This window comes from Myotis lucifugus, unplaced genomic scaffold (genome assembly GCF_000147115.1).
Source record: "Myotis lucifugus unplaced genomic scaffold, Myoluc2.0 scaffold_60, whole genome shotgun sequence".
Lineage (NCBI taxonomy): Eukaryota > Metazoa > Chordata > Mammalia > Chiroptera > Vespertilionidae > Myotis > Myotis lucifugus.
The window spans coordinates 4,410,661-4,428,238 of NW_005871108.1; the positions used below are offsets into that span (position 1 = coordinate 4,410,661).

Here is a 17,578-nt window from a genome sequence, read left to right on the forward strand (position 1 = left end):
CTCGGATGAGAGTTGAAAGCCTCTTCCGACACAGCAAACCAGCATCTTTAGGGCACAACGGGAGTGGGGAATTTTCCGTAGCTGAAGGGCTCCTTCGCTCTTCACTTTCGGACGGCGCAGGGCAAATTCCCACGAGCCCTGGGAAATCAAAGATCTGCCTGCCCCCTCACGCTGATTCCTGATTGGTCACTAAAGCTGTCTGTTTTGACTTGGTGCTCTGCGCAGGCGCAGAAACGCAGCGGCCTGGGCAGTGTTGACGACGCGGAGCTACCCGATCCGTCCGAGATGGTGAGTGTTCGTGTAGACTGGTGGCTGGCAGCCGGAAGGTGGCCGAGCGATGTCGCCCCACACCTTGCGCTTGGCTTTAGACCCTCCGGGGGCGCCTCAGAGCGCCGGGCAGGGAATCCGTGGGTTTGGGCCTCAGCTGACTGGAGGGCGGAACGCCAGAGGCGTGGGCCTCCAGTCCCTGACGGAGGGGACCCCGGAGGGGGCAGGGGATCCCGGTCCCCTTGGCCGGAAGCTGGAGCTCGGGCCTTGGCTAGGGTCTGACGGAGTCGGACCACAGGCCCCTGCGTCCTAGCATCCTGGGCCTTGTCGCGCGAGTGTAACAACGAGAACGTTTCCCGGAAGCTTCATTGATGACAGGCACTAATAAGCGCTGTACGTAGTTTGGTTTTTCTCCTCACCACGTCTCTGTGAGATGGGTACGACCATGATCCCCATTTTACACACTAGAGATCTGAAGCCTGGGGAAGACCATGATCCCCGTTTTACACACTAGAAATCTAAAGCCTGGAGAAGCCTAGTGCCTTCTCTCAGGAAATGGCGGAGTAGGATTTGAACCCTTTAAACTTGACTCCTGCCTTTCTATCCGTGTGGTTCTTTCGCGTCGCTGGGACTTGGTGCAGGAATCAGAAACGGGCGGGACCACTCTTGGGGATCCCTGCCTTGCTGGCTGGAACTGGGCTCCTTGCGCCTTTACAGGTTTGTTTTTCATGTTTTTAATCCAACTTGTAAAAAAAAACAAAAATTGAAAAGACCTTTTAAATGTTAAGCCATGTGACTATGTATTACTGTTCAAAACTCTTAAAAATTTAAAGCCTAACCCTAGCCGGTTTGGCTCAGTGGATAGACCATAGGCCTGAGGACCAAAGGGTCCCCGGTTCGATTCTGGTCAAGGGCACTTACCTTGGTTTCGGGCTCCGCCCCTGCCCTGGCCCTGGCCCTGGTCAGGGCTCACAGGGAGGCAACCAATGGACGTGTTTCAATGTTTCTCTCTGCCTTTCCCTCTCCCTAAAAATCAATAGAAAAATATCTTCATGTGAGGATTAACAAAAAAACAAATAAATAAAGCTTATAAGAAAAATTGAAAAAGAAACAGTGCCATGACCTAGAAGCAACCCCTTATATAATTACCATATTACTTCAAATGTTTATTTCTTCAGTTTTTGCTATATGTGGTTAGCTACTACTGAATGTTCAATTATGGACTCTGCTTTTTTTCATTTATTATTACACCATAAACAATCTCTTAACATCACTAAAAAAATGTGATAAAGTTTCAAACATGTGACTTCATCTTTCACATCACTTTTTTTTTTTTTTTAACCCATGAGCCTTAGTGCCATATTGACTGTGGGGCCAGGTCTGCAGCCTCCTGGGCACCTACACTGGAGTAATCTGCACACTCCTGCCTGGACATCAGTATCACATCACTTTTTAAAGAATTTTTTTAAAGAGATGTTTTTATTGATTTCAGAGAGGGAGAGGGAAATAGAAACATCAGTGATAAATCATTGATTGGCTGCCTCCTGCGTGTCCCCTGCTGGGGATTAAGCCTGCAACCCCTGACAGGGAATCGAACCAGTAACCTCCTGGTGCATGGGCCCACACCCAAGCACTGAGCCACACTGGCCAGGCTCATATCACTTTTTAGACTAAACAAAAAAGTAATTTTTTAACAGCTACTTGCATACAGTAAAAAATAATCTGAAAAGATAGAAGTGAAAAATAAATCTCCCATTTAACCCTGACCTCCAGCCTCAGTCTCTTCTGAAATACTAGAGGCCTGGTGCACGGAATTCGTGCACAGGGCTGGAGGGTGCCCTCAGCCCAGCCTGCACCCTCTCCAATCTGGGACCCCTCGAGGGATGTCCGACTGCCCATTTAGGCTCGATCCCACCAGGATCTCACAATCCAGGACTGCTGGCTCCCAACCGCTCGCCTGCCTGCCTGCCTGCCTGATTGCCCCTAACCACTTCTGCCTGCCAGCCTGGTTACCCCCAACTGCCCTCCCCTGCAGGCCTTGTTGCCCCCAGCTGCCCTCCCTTTCAGGCCTGATTGCCCCCAACTGCCCTCCCTTTCAGGCCTGGTCCCTCCCAAATGCCCTCCCCTGCTGGCCTGATCGCCCACAACTGCCCTTCCCTGCTGGCCTGATCGCCCACAACTGCCCTCCCCTGCCGGCCATCTTGTGTCCACATGGGGGTGGCCATCTTGTGTGTTGGAGTGACGGTCAATTTGCATATTGCCTCTTTATTAGATAGGCTTGTTAGTTTAGTTTCTTGTATAAGCATATATATGCCCCTCTTTTTCTTACATAAATTGTAGCTTACTGCAACCTGTATCATGCTGTTGTGTGTTTATACTCATAAAAGCAAAATATATTTAGAAAATTTAAGCAGTACCAAAGTGTATAATGTAGAAGGTGTGTGAAGGCCCATCTCACTTCCTATGGTATCAACTGTTGGCAGTTTGGTGTGTTTCCTTCCAGATTGGTTTAGTGCATAAGCACACATACATATAAGCTGTTTATTACATGAAACTGGAACATATATGTTTATACATATCAAGTTTACTCTAGGCCAGCTGTGGGCAAACCATGGCCCGCGGGCCGGATCCAGCCCGTTTGAAATGAATAAAACTAAAAAAAAAAAAGACGGTACCCTTTTATGTAATGATGTTTACTTTGAATTTATATTAGTTCACACAAACACTCCATCCATGCTTTTGTTCCGGACTCCGGTCCAGTTTAAGAACCCATTGTGGCCCTCGAGTCAAAAAGTTTGCCCACCCCTGCTCTAGGCTATGTATAGATATCTCATTCTGCAACTTACTCTGTTCACTTAAAAATGTCAAACCATTGCCCTGACCGGTTTGGCTCAGTGGATAGAGCGTCGGCCTGTGGACTGAAGGGTCCCAGGTTCAATTCCAGTCAAGGGCATGAACCTTGGTTGCGGCACATCCCCAGTAGTGGGTGTGCAGGAGGCAGCTGATTGATATTTCTCTTTCATCGATGTTTCTAACTCTCTATCCCTCTCCCTTCCTCTCTGTAAAAAAAAAATCAATAAAATATATTTTTTTAAAAAGTCAAACATTTTTTCATGTCACCCTTGCCAGTGTAGCTCAGTTGGTTAAGCCTGGTCCTATGCATGGAAAGGTTGCTGGTTTGATTCCCAGTCTGGACATATGCCCAGGTTGCAGGCTCAATTCCCAGTAGGGGGCATGCAGATGATAAATGTTACCCTCTCACATCGATGTTTCTCCCCCACTCCCTTTCTCTCTCTAAAATCAATAATAAAAATATTTTTTTAAAAAATTTAAACACTTTTCTATATCAATATATAAATCTACATTTTTTTTCTTTTTGAAGATTTTTTTATTTTATGTACAAAGAGATAGTGTTCTGTCATAAGGTAGATGTCTTGAAGGACCCATTCATGGAAGTTCACTTAGTCCAACTTAATGAAACCTATGTCTGGCGGCACATGTTGAGGCCCTATTTCCAGATCAGACCGCGGAGGTTTGAGCAGACGTGGCAAGAACGAGAACCCTGGCCGAATTTCCTCAGATGGCTCCTGTAGAGTTGCTGCTGACCCACCTTGCTCTCTCTGTAGCAACAAGACCAAAGGAAAAAGACTACTTCATTCTTGTCTAGTATTCTATTGCTATATATACATTTAGGTGGTTTACAGTTTTTCACTCCAGACAGTGCTGCTGTAACTATTCTTGTCCTTTTTATTTTATTTTATTACATTCATGGTAGTCATTATGTAGTGTTTATGTAGCATAGATTCTTACAAGTGGTACTTCTGGCATGCATATTCTACATTTTGGTAGAACCTGCCAAATTGCCCTTTAGAACAATGATCATCTATAATTCTCACCAGTTTTACTCCCACCACACAACTCTTTTCATCTCTATGTTGTCCTTCCTCCTTGTTCAGATATGCATATTTTTCAAGGTGTATATACTAATTTTTCTTTTTCATTTGTTTTAATCTTGTTGCATCATCTTTGTGATGAATTTTTGTGTGCTGTGTAATAATCAGTGAAACAGCTGTACCATAATTTGCCAAACCATTCCCCTGATGTACACTTGTGTTGCATCTAGTTCTTCACTAGTAGAGATAATGCTGTGATGAATGCCTATGATTGTGTAGATGTTGTTTTATTTTTATTTTTTTAATTATTAGATTATTTCCTTAGGCAAAGTCTCAGGAAAAGAAATTCTGAGGTGAAAGGACCAGCGCTTTATGGTTGTTGTAATAGTGTTATCCTGTAGCTTTTCCAAAAGGTCATATTGCTTTTGTACCAGTTTTGCCATAACATTGCAAACAGTGAAAGAAGTTACCTCAGCATTGCTATAATTCTTCACTTCTTTTTTTATAGGGAACAATGAACATTTTTCTATGTACTTGTAATTTCTCTTGTTTTTTATTTATTTACTTAATTATTGATTTTAGAGAGTAGAAGGGAGAGAAACATTGATGTGAGAGAGAAACATAGATGGGTTGCCTCCCACACGTAACCTGACCTGGATATGTGCCCTGACTGGGATTCGAACTGGTAACCTCCTGGTGTAGGAGTCCATGCTCAACCACTGAACCACACCTGCCAGGCTTGTGTTATGTTTGGAATTGCTCTTTTGTCCATTATACTTGATGCAGATGTTTTTCTATCCTTTCGATTCATTTTGGTTTTATAAAAATTGAAATTTTTGCCCAGCTAGAGTGGCACAGATGGTTGAGCATTGTCCCATGAACCAAAAGGTTTCAGGTTCGATTCCTGTTCAGGGTATATACCTGGGTTGCAGGTTTGATCCCGGTCAGGGAGCATAAGGAAAGCAACCAATCGATGTTTCTCTTGCTCTCCTTCTCTCCCCCCATTTTCCTCTCCTCTCTCTCCCTCTCTGTTCTCTCTGAGCATGTCCTTGGGTGAAGATTAAAAATTTTTTCAAATTTTTATGGTTAGTAGTTAAATTGATCACAGTTCCCTTGTGAATTATTTGCTTCAGATAGTTATTTCTCTTATGCTGAACCAATAAATAATCCTGGAGTTTTACTGCTACTTATTTTCCCATCTGTCAGCAACACACACCTGGGACAGAAACCTGGAGTTTTGTCCTTTCCCTGATGCAGACACTCGTGTTGATAGGACTGCAGAACCAGAATGCTGAGGGTACCAGTTGGGCTCTCTCTGTGAGTTCACCCTGGGGGGCTGCATATCTACTTAGATATTTCTGGTACCAGTAGCTAGCACTCCAGGGATAGCAGACTGAATTTGAGGCAGAGCTGGCATGACTTGGATGCCTAACTAGAACTGTCCTTTTCCATCTTCAAATGTCCTTATTGGGGTATGTTAATTTTTTGGCAACATTTGTTTCCTTTGTTGGCTCCTATTGGGCTGTATGTGAAGTTTGTTTTAAGCAGTTTCTCTGAGCCCTGACAGGTAGCTATTGCCCTATGCCTCATGGACTCCTCTCTAGACCTCATGGCCCCCATTTACCCAGGCCTAGCTCCACCCTACTGGTTGGGATCAGGTTGGAGAAGCTATTCTCTAGTCTTATAGGGGGGAAAATTTTGACTACATAAAAATTTTTAACTTCTGATTACTGAAAAAATCACAAGATTAAATGAAAAAAGTGGGAGAAGTGTAATTTATATGATACACAAAAGTGTATTATTTCTAACATACAAGAGTTTTTGAAAATCAAAAGACAAAAGAAATTCCATTTTTTTAGTTTGTTGTTGTTTTTTGTTTTTTTGTTTTGTTTTTTAATTCTTTATTGTTGAAAGTATTACATATGTCTCCTTTTTCCCCCCATTGACCTCTCCCAGCCCACCCCCACCCCCACACACAGACCTTCCCCACCCCCCACTATTGTCTGTGTCCATTGGTTATGCATGCATACAAGTCCTTTGGTTGATCAAGATTCCATTTTAACTTCACTGATAACTTTTTTTAAATTTTATTTTATTTTATTTTTTATTATTTTTTAAAATAATTCTTTATTGTTGAAAGTATTACATATGTCCCCTTTTTTTCCTCCATTGACCCTCTCCAGCCAGCCCCCACCACTTCCCCCGACCCAAGCCCTTACTGCCCCATTGTCTGTGGCCAAGGGCCATGCATATATGCATACAATATTCTTGGTTGATTACTTCCAACCTACCCAACCCCCTGCCTTCCCTCCGAGATTTCACAATCTGTTCCATGACTCCATGTCTCTGGATCCACTCTGTTCATCAGTTTATTTTGTTACTTAGATTCCACATATGAGTGTGATCATGTGATACTTGTCTTTCTCCGACCGACTTATTTCCCTTAGCATGATACTCTCCAGGTCCCTCCATGCTGTCTCAAAGGGTAAGAGATTCTTCTTTTTTACTGCTGCATAGTATTCCATGGTATAAATGTACCACAGCTTTTTTATCCACCCATCTGCTGATGGGCACTTGGGCTGTTTCCAGATCTTAGCTACTGTAAATTGTGCTGCTATGAACATAGGGGTGCACACATTCTTTCTGATTGGTTTTTTGGGTCTCTTAGGATATATTCCTAGAAGTGGGATCACTGGGTCAAATGGCAGTTCCATAATTAATTTTTTGAGAAAACTCCATACTGTTTTCCATAATGGTTGCACCAGTCTGCATTCCCACCAGCAGTGTACTAGGGTTTCCTTTTCTCCACATCCTCACCAGCACTTGTCATTTATTGATAATAGCCATTCTGACAAGTGTGAGGTGATACCTCTTTGTCATTTTAATTAGCATCTCTCTGGTGATCAGTGACTTTGAGCATTTTTTCATATGGCTCTTGGCCATCTGTATGTCCACTTTGGAGAAGTACCTATGTAGGTCCTTTGCCCATTTTTTAATTGGATTGTTTATCTATCTTCTTTTGTTAAGTTGTATGAGTTCCTTATATATTTGGGGCATTAACCCTTTATTAGATGTATCATTGCCAAATATGTTCTCCCATACAGTGGGCTCCCTTTTCATTTTGTTGTGGTTTCTTTTGCTGTGCAGAAGCTTTTTATTTTGATGTAGTCCCATTTGTTTATTTTCTCCTTAGTTTCCTTTACCTTGGGAGATGTATCCGTAAACATATTGCTATGAGAGATGTCTGAGATTTTGCAGTCTATAGTTTCTTCTAGGATTTTTATGGTTTCACAACTTACACTTAAGTCTTTTATCCATTTTGAGTTTATTCTTGTGTATAATATAAGTTGGTGGTCAAGTTTCATTTTTTTGCCTGTATCTGTCTAATTTTCCCAACACCATTTATTGAAGAGACTGTCTTGACTCCATTGTATGCTCTTGCCTCCTTTGTCAAATATTAATTGAGCGTAATGGCTTGGGTCAATTTCTCGGGTCTCTGTTCTGTTCCATTGATCTATATGCATATTCTTAAAAATTAAAGAAAGGTTGACTTTCTATTATTTGTTTTTTGCCTATCAGATTAGCAAAGAAACTTGGCAATACTGATCATCTCTATTCCTTGAACATGCCAAGTTTGTTCCCATGTCTCTGCCTTTGCTTTCATACTGTTGCCTGGAATGCTTTTCTTTCTCATCATTTAGTTCTTGGCTTAACGATTACATCCTCAGGTGTTCCTGACCTCACCAGCCAGAGTGGCATCCCCGGGCTCCCCTGCCCTATCCCCTGCAAGAATCTTGGTCACTTGTTATTTAAAGTTCTATCAGAATGTGAGCTCCCTGAGGGCAAGGTCCTCATCAGTTGTGGTCAGTGGTATATTCACCTCTTCTCTTGACCTGTGTGTCCTTGGGCAAAACTCTTCTTTCTGAATTTCAGTTTCTTCGTTGTAAAGTGGAGATCATACTCACTATGGAAGGGTCAGAGGACATATGTGTCTGTAAATATTCATCCCAGTATCTGACCTGTATCAGGTACTGAATAGGTCATCGTATACTTTTATGTCCTTCCTTTCTTGGTAAGTGTATGTTTCCTGTGAATGGATGTTCCTCAATTTAGTTGGTCTTTTCCCTAATCATTGGGTATTTCCAGCTTTTGGGGTTTTTTAATATTTTCTTGTTCTGTTAATCCTCACATGAGATATTTTTTCCATTGCTTTTCAGAGAGAGTGGAAGGGAATGGGGGAGAGGGAAAGAGATAGAAACATTGAGGTGAGAGAGCCACATCGACTGGTGGCCTTCTGCACATGCCCCGACCCGGGGCTCAGAGCAAACCGGCAACCCAGGTACATGCCCTTGACCACTGAGCCACACCAGCCATGGCTCTTTCTGCTTTTTGCTAATGTTGATGTCACTGCAGCAAACATCTTGCTGTGTTCTTCTGGATTATTCCTCAGAATTAATTTCCAGGAAGGTTACCAGGTCAGACTGAGGACTGTGTGGTATTGACTACTATCGTACTTTACCCCCTTCTCCAGAATAGTGCATAGGGGGAGCTCAGTGACAGTCTGTTGAATGAACGATGATCTCATACATGCATGACCCACTGTACTGTACTCTCATGTAGCCCTGTCCTTTTACACAGGCTCCAGATTTTAGAGGCAGCAGACTATGTGCCATTATGTAGGAGGAATTTGTTTGCCCTTCTCTCCAGCATTTGAGAGTATTACATCATAGGGGAGTGGATGGCCGTGACTGGATTGTTGTTAGCCTTGTGCCTACTAGAAAGACAATAATTCATTGTGCTGTTTCCATCCACTGTTTAGAAACTCCCCTCCCAGGCCAACTCATTAGCTTCTGGGGGTGGGGAACCACTCTTTTGGAGAATGGAACCTCTATTTCCAACATGGTCCAACTCTCAGCTTTTGGGGAGCTTCTGGCTGGATTCTGGACCTATCTGGAAGGGACCTCCAGAAAACACACACTTCAAGGCCAGTTTCCCATCCACAGGAAGAGTTAGACCTACTTCAGCTGAGCAGTTGTTTATTGAGTCCCTATTCTGCAAACCATTCTAGGGACTCTTAAGTAATAAAATACCTAATGCATCGCCAGAGAGGTACAATTTAAGAGTTTGCAGAGTCAGAAGTAGCAGACTCCACTGAGTTGGGGATCAGTAAAGGCTTCTTGGAGGAAGTAATGGTTTAGGTGGTCTAGAAGAATTTGTTAGATTTCAGCAGAGAAGAGGCCTTGTTAGGACACAGGGAGGTATGTAATGTAGATGGAGAGTGGAGGAAAAGGGAAAAGATGCAAATAATAATAGAGAATGCCTTGCATGGCAGGGTGAGGAACCACATGTCTGATTGTCCCCTCTGTTTACAATTCCATGTACTAGAATATCCCCCCTGACTAGTTTCTGGAGAATCAGGATTAAAGAACCCCTACCTCAGGCACATTTCCTGTGGCTATGAGCCATGCATCACACTGTCTCAGATGCTAGGTTATTAAGTCACTGAGTCTATCCTCATGGGGTCAGTTTGTTTCCTTTGGAATGTTTTCAGTTGTGCTGTTTGGGCTACAAATAGCAGTGTATCTCCTTCCTGTTAGACACCACTGTTTGCGTTTTTTCAGAGCATCAGCGTCCTGTCTCCTAGGTATACCAGATACATGAGTCATGGCTGTGTCTATACTCTTAGGAATGGTATTTATATTCTGCTCCCAAATAGCTGAGACAGGAGGGATAATAGTGCCTGGTAGGCAAAGGGCCAAGAGGAGCCCTGCCCCATCCTGGGGGTGTGAGTAGATGATTTAGGTGCTGGTAGTGGCTTGGGCACCGCTCTAAACAGACCTGGGAGCTTTGAGGAAGTGCCACGTGCCCAGGTGTTACTTGTTTGTTGTTGGAAGACGAATGTGTGATTCATCTGTCAAGGGTATGAGTGAATTAATCCAGCCTTCCTGGCCCTTCCTAACCTTGGTCTTGTTCTATCTGGCAGGCAGAGGTGGAGGAGACACTGAAGCGACTTCAGAGCCAGAAGGGAGTGCAGGGAATCATCGTGGTGAACACAGAAGGTACACCCCCGCTCCGACCATGACCAGCACGCAGGCAGCCCCCCAAAACAGCCCAAACACAACATAACACTTGCTGTTTACTAAGCCCCTTCATGTACATGAATTTTCACCTTTTTAAAAAATATATACTTTTATTGATTTCAGAGAGAAAGGGAGAGGGAGAGAGAGACAGAAACATCAATGATGAGAGAGAATCATTGATCAGCTGCCTCCTGCACACCCCCCACTGGGGATCAAGCCCACAACCCGGGCATGTGCCCTTGACCAGAATCAAACCTGGGAACCTTCAGTCTGCAGGCCAACACTCTATCCACTGAGCCAAACCAGCTAGGGCATCACCTTTGTTTTTTAACATCTCAAGTGTCCTAGCACTATTATTGAAATTCTAAATTTTAAAAAAGGAAAAATTCTTTCAGTCCTTCTGCCCTGACAGGTCATACTTTTCAGTATACCATGTTTTGTCAGCCCTTGTTCAGGTGCATTTTCTCTTGGTTATAATTATAGTTATTAACGCTTTTGCATATGTTTACTCATGAGGTTTGTTTGTTTTGCTTCATGTTTTACATAAACAAATTTTTTTAACTGCCAGTACAATTTTTTTTAAATAATATTTTACTGATTTAGAGAGAGAGGAAGGAAGAGATGGAAAGAAACATTGATGAGAGAGAAACATCGATGGGCTGCTTCCTGCATTCCTCCAACTGGGGATCAAACTGGCCACCTCAACCACTGAGCCACACTGGCTGGGCATTGCAATGTTTATTAATCATCCCCATTTATATTGTTTCTGTTTTTTCACTAGATAATACTCTAGTCAACTTCTTTGTGTCTATAGCTTTTCCCTTCTGTTCTGGAACATTATTTCCACAACTAGAAGAGTACAGATAACTAATTTTCTCAAACTGCTATAGACATGGCAAAGAGGGAGACTAATTAATTTCTTACACACCTACCTATTCTGTGGTGCTTTATAAACATTCTGTTTTATTTCTTCCTTAAAACAGCCCTTTGCCTCCATTTTGCAATGGAGAAAACTGAGTCTAGAAATTCAGTTGATTTGCCTGCCGTTACAGAGCCAAGATTTCATTGCAAGTCTGTCTGAATGCGGTTGTACTCTTCCTCATACTTTCTGTGAAGGACCAGAGAGTGGCTGTAGGTCTACAGCTCAGGGCCACCCTGCTGGCCTCCCCCAGTTCTGTAGTTCAGTGTATTCATTCATCTCTGATTTATTTGAGGTTCCTTGAGGGCCCCTGTGTGTATGCATTGTCATTCTGGGCCGTGTTTTGGAAAGGCAGAATTCTCAACAGTGCCTGCTTCTGTAGAGCAGAATGAAGGTCACGGCAGGTGACAAAGTCGGGGTGGCATGTCCTCAGTTAGAATGTTGTTTTCCAAGTCATTAGACCATGGCCAGCCCAGAGTTAGACAGAGGATGCTCCCCAGCTTTGTCAGGTTCTAATTAGACCATGTGGTCCTTGCATTCAAAGGAGGCAGCAGGTTGGGAGCACGCAGGACTCTGGAGGCCGAAGCAGGTCCCAGGTTAGGTCTGCTGCTGATCAGCTGGCGGCTGGGGCTTCCCCTTCTCTTCAGACCTCTACTGCCCCACGGGGAGTGGTTGGCCCAAGACCTGAAAGGCTGTTTGTATATCACTCAGAGAGATACTGTCTTCTGTGACGGCACTTTTTTTTTAAATCCCCTCCCAGGGACATGCTTTCGCTGATTTTAGAGAGAAAGGGAGAGGAAGAAAGAGAGAGAGACATCGACATGAGGGTGAAACATCAAACAGTGTCTCCTGCATGCGCTCAACCAGGGATTTAATCTGCAACCAGGGTATATGCCCTGATTGGGAATCAAACCCACATCCTTTCAGTGTACAGGACAGCACTCCAGCCAACTGAGCCACACTGGCCAGGACTGGGCCTGGACATTTTGACCCCAAATGGGAGGGAACAGCCTCAGAAGATGACTCCTCAGCTGGGACCCCCGAGGCCTTCACTAGTATTTGCAAACCATAAGCCTTCATTCTTGCCTTAAAACTGCCCAAAAGCTGAGCTTTTTCATTGGGAAAGTGTAGTGCCAGCTGCTTACCTTTTGATCCTTTGAGCACTTCTTTGTATACTAATGTGGCAATATTGCACAGTGGTGAAGAATATGGAATGGGGAACCAGACTACCTGTATGTGAATCCTGACTCTACCTACTTATCATCTGTGAAATCTTGGACAAGTCACTTAACTTCTCTCTTTCAGTTTCTCATAAAATATAATCATATTACTTTCCTCTAAGACAGTTCTCAACCTGTGAGTCGCGACCCCTTTGGCGGTCGAACGACCCTTTCACAGGAGTCGCCTAAGACCATCCTGCATATCAGATATTTACGTTACGATTCATAACAGTAGCAAAATTACAGTTATGAAGTAGCAACAAAAATAATTTTATGGTTGGGGGTAAAAAACATGAGGAACTGTTTTAAAGGGCCAGAAGGTTGAGAACCACTGCTCTAAGAGAAGCTTTTAGAATAGTGTCTGATATATAGTGCCATGTAAATGTTAAAATTATTGTGTGTGTTTATTTTTATGTTCCATTCATAGAACTCACTCTTCAATCTCTCATTTACATTTCACACAATGACCCCCGCAAGGCAGGGTTGTTTGCCTGTTTTTCAGATGAGAAAACTGAAGCAGGTCTAGCCGGTTTAGCTCAGTGATTAGAGCGTCGGCCCACGGTCCAATTGGGAGGCAACCAATCAATGGCTTTCTCACATCGATATTTCTCTCTCCACCCCCTCCTCCCCCTTTTCACTCTCTCTTAAAAAAAAAAAAAAATCAGTGGAAAAATATCCTCATGTGAGCATTAAAGAAGAAAAAAAAAGACCTGAGAGAGGCGAGGTGACCTGCCCAAGGTCACCCAGCTGTGGTTGGGGTGGCCAGAACTCACTGCTCATGGGGCCTTTAAGTCCTTTGGAAGCTTCCAATTAAGGATGATTTAGCTCAGCTGCCTTTTCCTACGGGCTGCCTTCCCTGACCACCAGCCCAGAAAGATTGCTCTTGCCCCTGAACTCATGACACACCCTTGTTTCAATCACTTACCACCATCTACCACTGCATTTTGACATTTCTGTCTTGAGCAAATGCAAATGATGTTTCATTATAAAAGTGTGAGTTTAAGCAGACTTAGCAAGAACTTAAGGAACATTCTATTCCATTTCTACGTCTCCAGATCTGTCCTCTGTTGCTACCTACACAAGGTAAAATAAAAGACTCAATGTGTAAGCTCCAGGAGGTCAGGGATTTGTCTCTTGTGTTCACTTACTGTATCTCCAGCACCTGAGTTTGTGCTTAATAACTGTGTTAAATTTTGTTGGTGTTGGTATTGATTGATGGAGCTGGGTTTGGTGGAAGGACCTGGCTATGCAACCTGACAGATCTGAGCCTCAGCTTAGAATTGTGCCTCCCTCGTACCAGCCAGCTCTGCAGGCTGCAAGTCTCTATTTGTGAAGGCAGGGCTTGGGGTAGGCGGCCTCATCATTGACATATCTTTGAAGTGGCCCCAGCTCTGGTGTCCTATGAATCTGGCATTCTATGATCTGATTCCCTTACTTGAAATTCTCCCCAGTTCTGCCCCACCACCACCTTCATGTTTTCTTAGGTTTTTAAAATGAGCCAACAAGTGGTTAGATCCTTGTCTCCTTTACACATCCTCTCACTTGGTAGGAATGTAATCAAATGCATTTCTAAATTACTGAAAGTAGCCCTGTGACTTCTCATTTATCAGCAACAATAAATGCTTGATGCAAAGTCTCTAAGGACACTGGCAAAAAAATCAGACCTGGTCCTGACTAGGGATGAACATAAAGGTGTGATGTCAAACTCAACTAACTGCTCCGAAGGAAAATTGTGTGGTGCTGGGATGGTAGAATGGGGCATTGACCATATCTGGGGTGGGTGGAGCCACCAGGAAGTGGAGACCTGAGGGACCAGTAGGAGTTGTGAGAGAATAGGCGAAGAAAGGAAAGTTCCAGGCAGAGGAACCTGAGAGAAGGTGCCCTTGTATATAAAAGAGAAGGTCAAGATGTTTGATCACCTAAACTTTTCCAGGCCTTGAGACTGGCCGCTCAAGTTACCTGGGGGTGGGATTTATTGTGGGTGATATTGATAACAAACCACCAACATTTATTACATACCCTAGAGACCCTGTGCACAGATTCGTGCACTGGTGGGAGGGTGTGGCCTGCGGGGATCGGCCGCTGTGGGAGTGCCGCTCATCCCGGTCAGCCAAGTGGCACTCCCACTATGGGAGGCACTGACCACCAGGGGGCAGCTCCTGCGTTGAGTGTCTGCCCCCTGGTGGTCAGTGCGCATCATAGTGACTGGTCGACCGGTTGTTCTGGTCATTTCGCCATTCGGTCGCTGGGCTTTTATTATATAGGATACTCTTGCTAAACATTCTTAAACCATATTTAATCCCCACAGCAGCACTTTGAAGCACAGGCATTTTACAGATGAGGAAATAGAAGAATAAAACAAATCACTTGTCTAAGGCCACATCGCCATGAAGGGGCAAAGCAGGGGTATAAGTTCAGGTCAGCAGATTTCAGAGTTTCTACTCAGTCATCACTGCAGTTGCTCATACTATGATTCTTAGAAAAGTCCAATATCAAGCAAGGCCCTGGTGGGCACCTTGTTGCCAGCTAGGGCCCAACAGTACCCCTGATAACCTAGTTGTCTTGTCTCTTAAAGGCAAGTGATCACTACAACTTGTTCTTATGACTTCAATTGGCTCAAACAGCCTCACTGACTCAGCTGCTTCTCTTGTCACTATGTCATCTTCTGCCTACCCTTGTGTTCCTGTGCCCTAAGAAGACGAGGTTGGGCCAGTTCTTGCCACTCATGGGTAGGCCTGAGGGTAACTGCCTTTGGCTGATCTTTAGACTGCTCAGTAGTGGACCAGATTAGCAGGGCCTAGGTCCCAAATCCAGCCACTTACGTGTGAGGAGCCACTTGTGCCATATTCATCCAAGTATCTGTCAGCTATGTGCACCTGGATCCTCATTGATGGAGCCTTCTGTTGGCATGACAGTGATTCATAGGCACCTGATGATCCAGTCGTGGCCCGAGGTCACTCAAGCTGAGCCCCATTCCTCACCTCCATGACAATAGGCGCTGTCCTATGAGGGAGATGCATGGAATAGTTCATCACAAGGAAACAGTCTTTAAAATAGAAGAGGCTTGAAGGACAATGGTGTTCATCGAACAGCAATTAAGTAAAAAACCCAACCTTAGTATCAAACAGTAGAGGCATGATGAATTCAGTGGAATGGCCATTTTGTGGGCTCTTTGAAAGCAGTAACAATGCTGTTTACAAGGGTGTAAGCAGACAGAGAAATGGGCTTTAATTTTCACGTGTACAGACAGTGTGGACACTAAGCCTCCCTTGGTGGGCATAGGAACAGCTCACTACTGATGGTTATGTCTTGGCCCAAACTGGCCTTTTTCCTTCTTCCTACTCATCTGTGTTTCAAGATATGTAAGTGCTGTCCTCCTTATTCAGGTTCTGAGTGTTCTGAATGATAGTCTCCTCTATTGCCAGAAACTAGTCAGGACAGGGTAGGCCTAAGGAGCCCAGCAGTGGAGCCAGCAGGCCTGAATCGAATCCTGGCCCCCCGCTTATCTGCTGTGTGACCATGAGCAGGTCACCTTACTGCTCAGAGGTGTTTTTTTTGCCTCATTGGCAAGTGAAGATGCTGACACCACCCTCAGAGTAGTTCTGGGGACTAGCAGTGAAGTGCTCAGACTGTGCCTGCCAAGCTTTCAGTAAATAGTGGCATTGATTGTTAACTGCCAGCCAGGACTCTAGAGCTAGGGGTGTGGGGTTGGGAGCTGGGCAGAAAGGCCTCAACATCCTGCTCAGTCTGTCTGCTTTTCACACAGGCATTCCTATTAAGAGCACCATGGACAATCCCACCACTACACAGTATGCCAACCTCATGCACAACTTCATCTTGAAGGCCCGGAGCACCGTGCGTGAAATTGACCCCCAGAATGACCTCACTTTCCTTCGAATTCGCTCTAAGAAAAATGAAATTATGGTTGCACCAGGTAAGAGGTCTTCCATGTCCCCTCTTAGGATCAGACTATCCCTACTGCTTATCAGGAAGGCTTAGCACATTGGTGTCTCCTCAAGTTCCACAGAAAAGCCTGAGGAGTTGAAGGTACAGAGTTGATTGCCTCTCTGTCTGTCCATTCTCTGGCTGGTATCCCCGACAAATACTCCAGTGACTGTGGGTCAGACCTTCTCCTGGGTTCTGGGCCTTGGAGGGGAATCCCGGTCTCATGGGGGAGATAGACATGTAAGCATGACACAGTGTAACCCTCGCCCTTGATGTGGGGATATTCGAGCGCTTAGGAACAGAGAGGGTGTGACTAGGCCTGCTTGGGGCAGTCAGCCGAGGCTTCCCAGAAGAGGGGACATTCAGCTGAATCTTGAGGGTATAGAAAAGTGTAAGCAAAGTTGATGGGCAAGAAACCTAGGCTTGAAGGAAAAAGATTTGGTGATTCCTAACCAAAACAGAAGGCAAAAATACTGTATAGTCGTTTTATCTTTGAAAAAATGTTCAGTTGCCCACTTCTAAAGTATAGTCCTGTCTCTCTGGGCCTCATACAGCCAGCTTTTCCTCCAACATTGGAACCGATTGCTGTTTTTATTTCACATGAAGTGCTTGGCTTGCATTTGGGGGTTGTGTGGTACAAACATCTGTCTTTAGGTCATAGGATCATTCTCAGGGTGATGAGATGCTCATCCTGGGAGGATCCCACAAGGACTGGGACTACAGGAGGGAAGAGCAGAGCCACCTGTCCTGCCTCACCTCACTCAGCATTCAGACTGGAGTGGTGGACAGGTTCTCCAGGACTTCTTGTTGTGAATCCTCACCTGAAGATACTCTTTCCATTGATTTTTAGAGAGAGTAGAAGGGAAGGGGAGGGACAGAGAGATACATCAATATGAGAGATACATATTGATTGGTTGCCTCCCACATGCCCTTGACCTGCACCAGGGATTGAGCCTGCAACTGAGGTACATGCCCTTGACCGAAATAGAACCCCCAATCCTTCAGTCGGTGGGCCGACACTCTAACCACTGAGCCAAACTGGTTAGGGCCAGGACTATTTTGGCATGGCTACTTCTCGCGCTCCCTCTGTTTTCTGAGCCACATAGTTGTGTGCATGAGTCAATTGTGCACCTGATAAGGCAGGTGGGCTGCAGGGCAGTTTGTCTAGGGCCGTGGTCGGCAAACTGCGGCTCTCGAGCCACAAGCGGCTCTGTGCCCCCTTGACTCAAGCACACAACCATGTGACCCACAAAA

At 44.6% G+C, this 17,578-nt stretch overlaps 1 protein-coding gene across 8 annotated transcripts in view; it reads left to right on the forward strand.

The window, feature by feature from the left end:
* The first annotated feature begins 144 nt into the window (after nucleotides 1-144).
* DYNLRB1 (dynein light chain roadblock-type 1) overlaps nucleotides 145-17,578 on the forward strand; it is a 21,878-nt gene continuing 4,444 nt past the window's right edge. Inside the window, exons 1-5 of one of the 8 annotated variants that reach the window (XM_023754402.1) lie at nucleotides 228-288; nucleotides 909-984; nucleotides 10,144-10,219; nucleotides 11,224-11,371; nucleotides 16,146-16,313. In XM_023754402.1, coding sequence (XP_023610170.1) covers nucleotides 16,166-16,313 — 148 coding nt within the window. In that variant the 5' untranslated portion in view covers nucleotides 228-288; nucleotides 909-984; nucleotides 10,144-10,219; nucleotides 11,224-11,371; nucleotides 16,146-16,165. Of the gene's footprint in view, nucleotides 289-908; nucleotides 985-10,143; nucleotides 10,220-11,223; nucleotides 11,372-12,086; nucleotides 12,228-14,687; nucleotides 14,798-15,087; nucleotides 15,109-16,145; nucleotides 16,314-17,578 lie in introns of those variants that run through there. The other 7 variants (XM_023754398.1, XM_023754399.1, XM_023754401.1 and 4 more) reach the window with 7 other exon arrangements.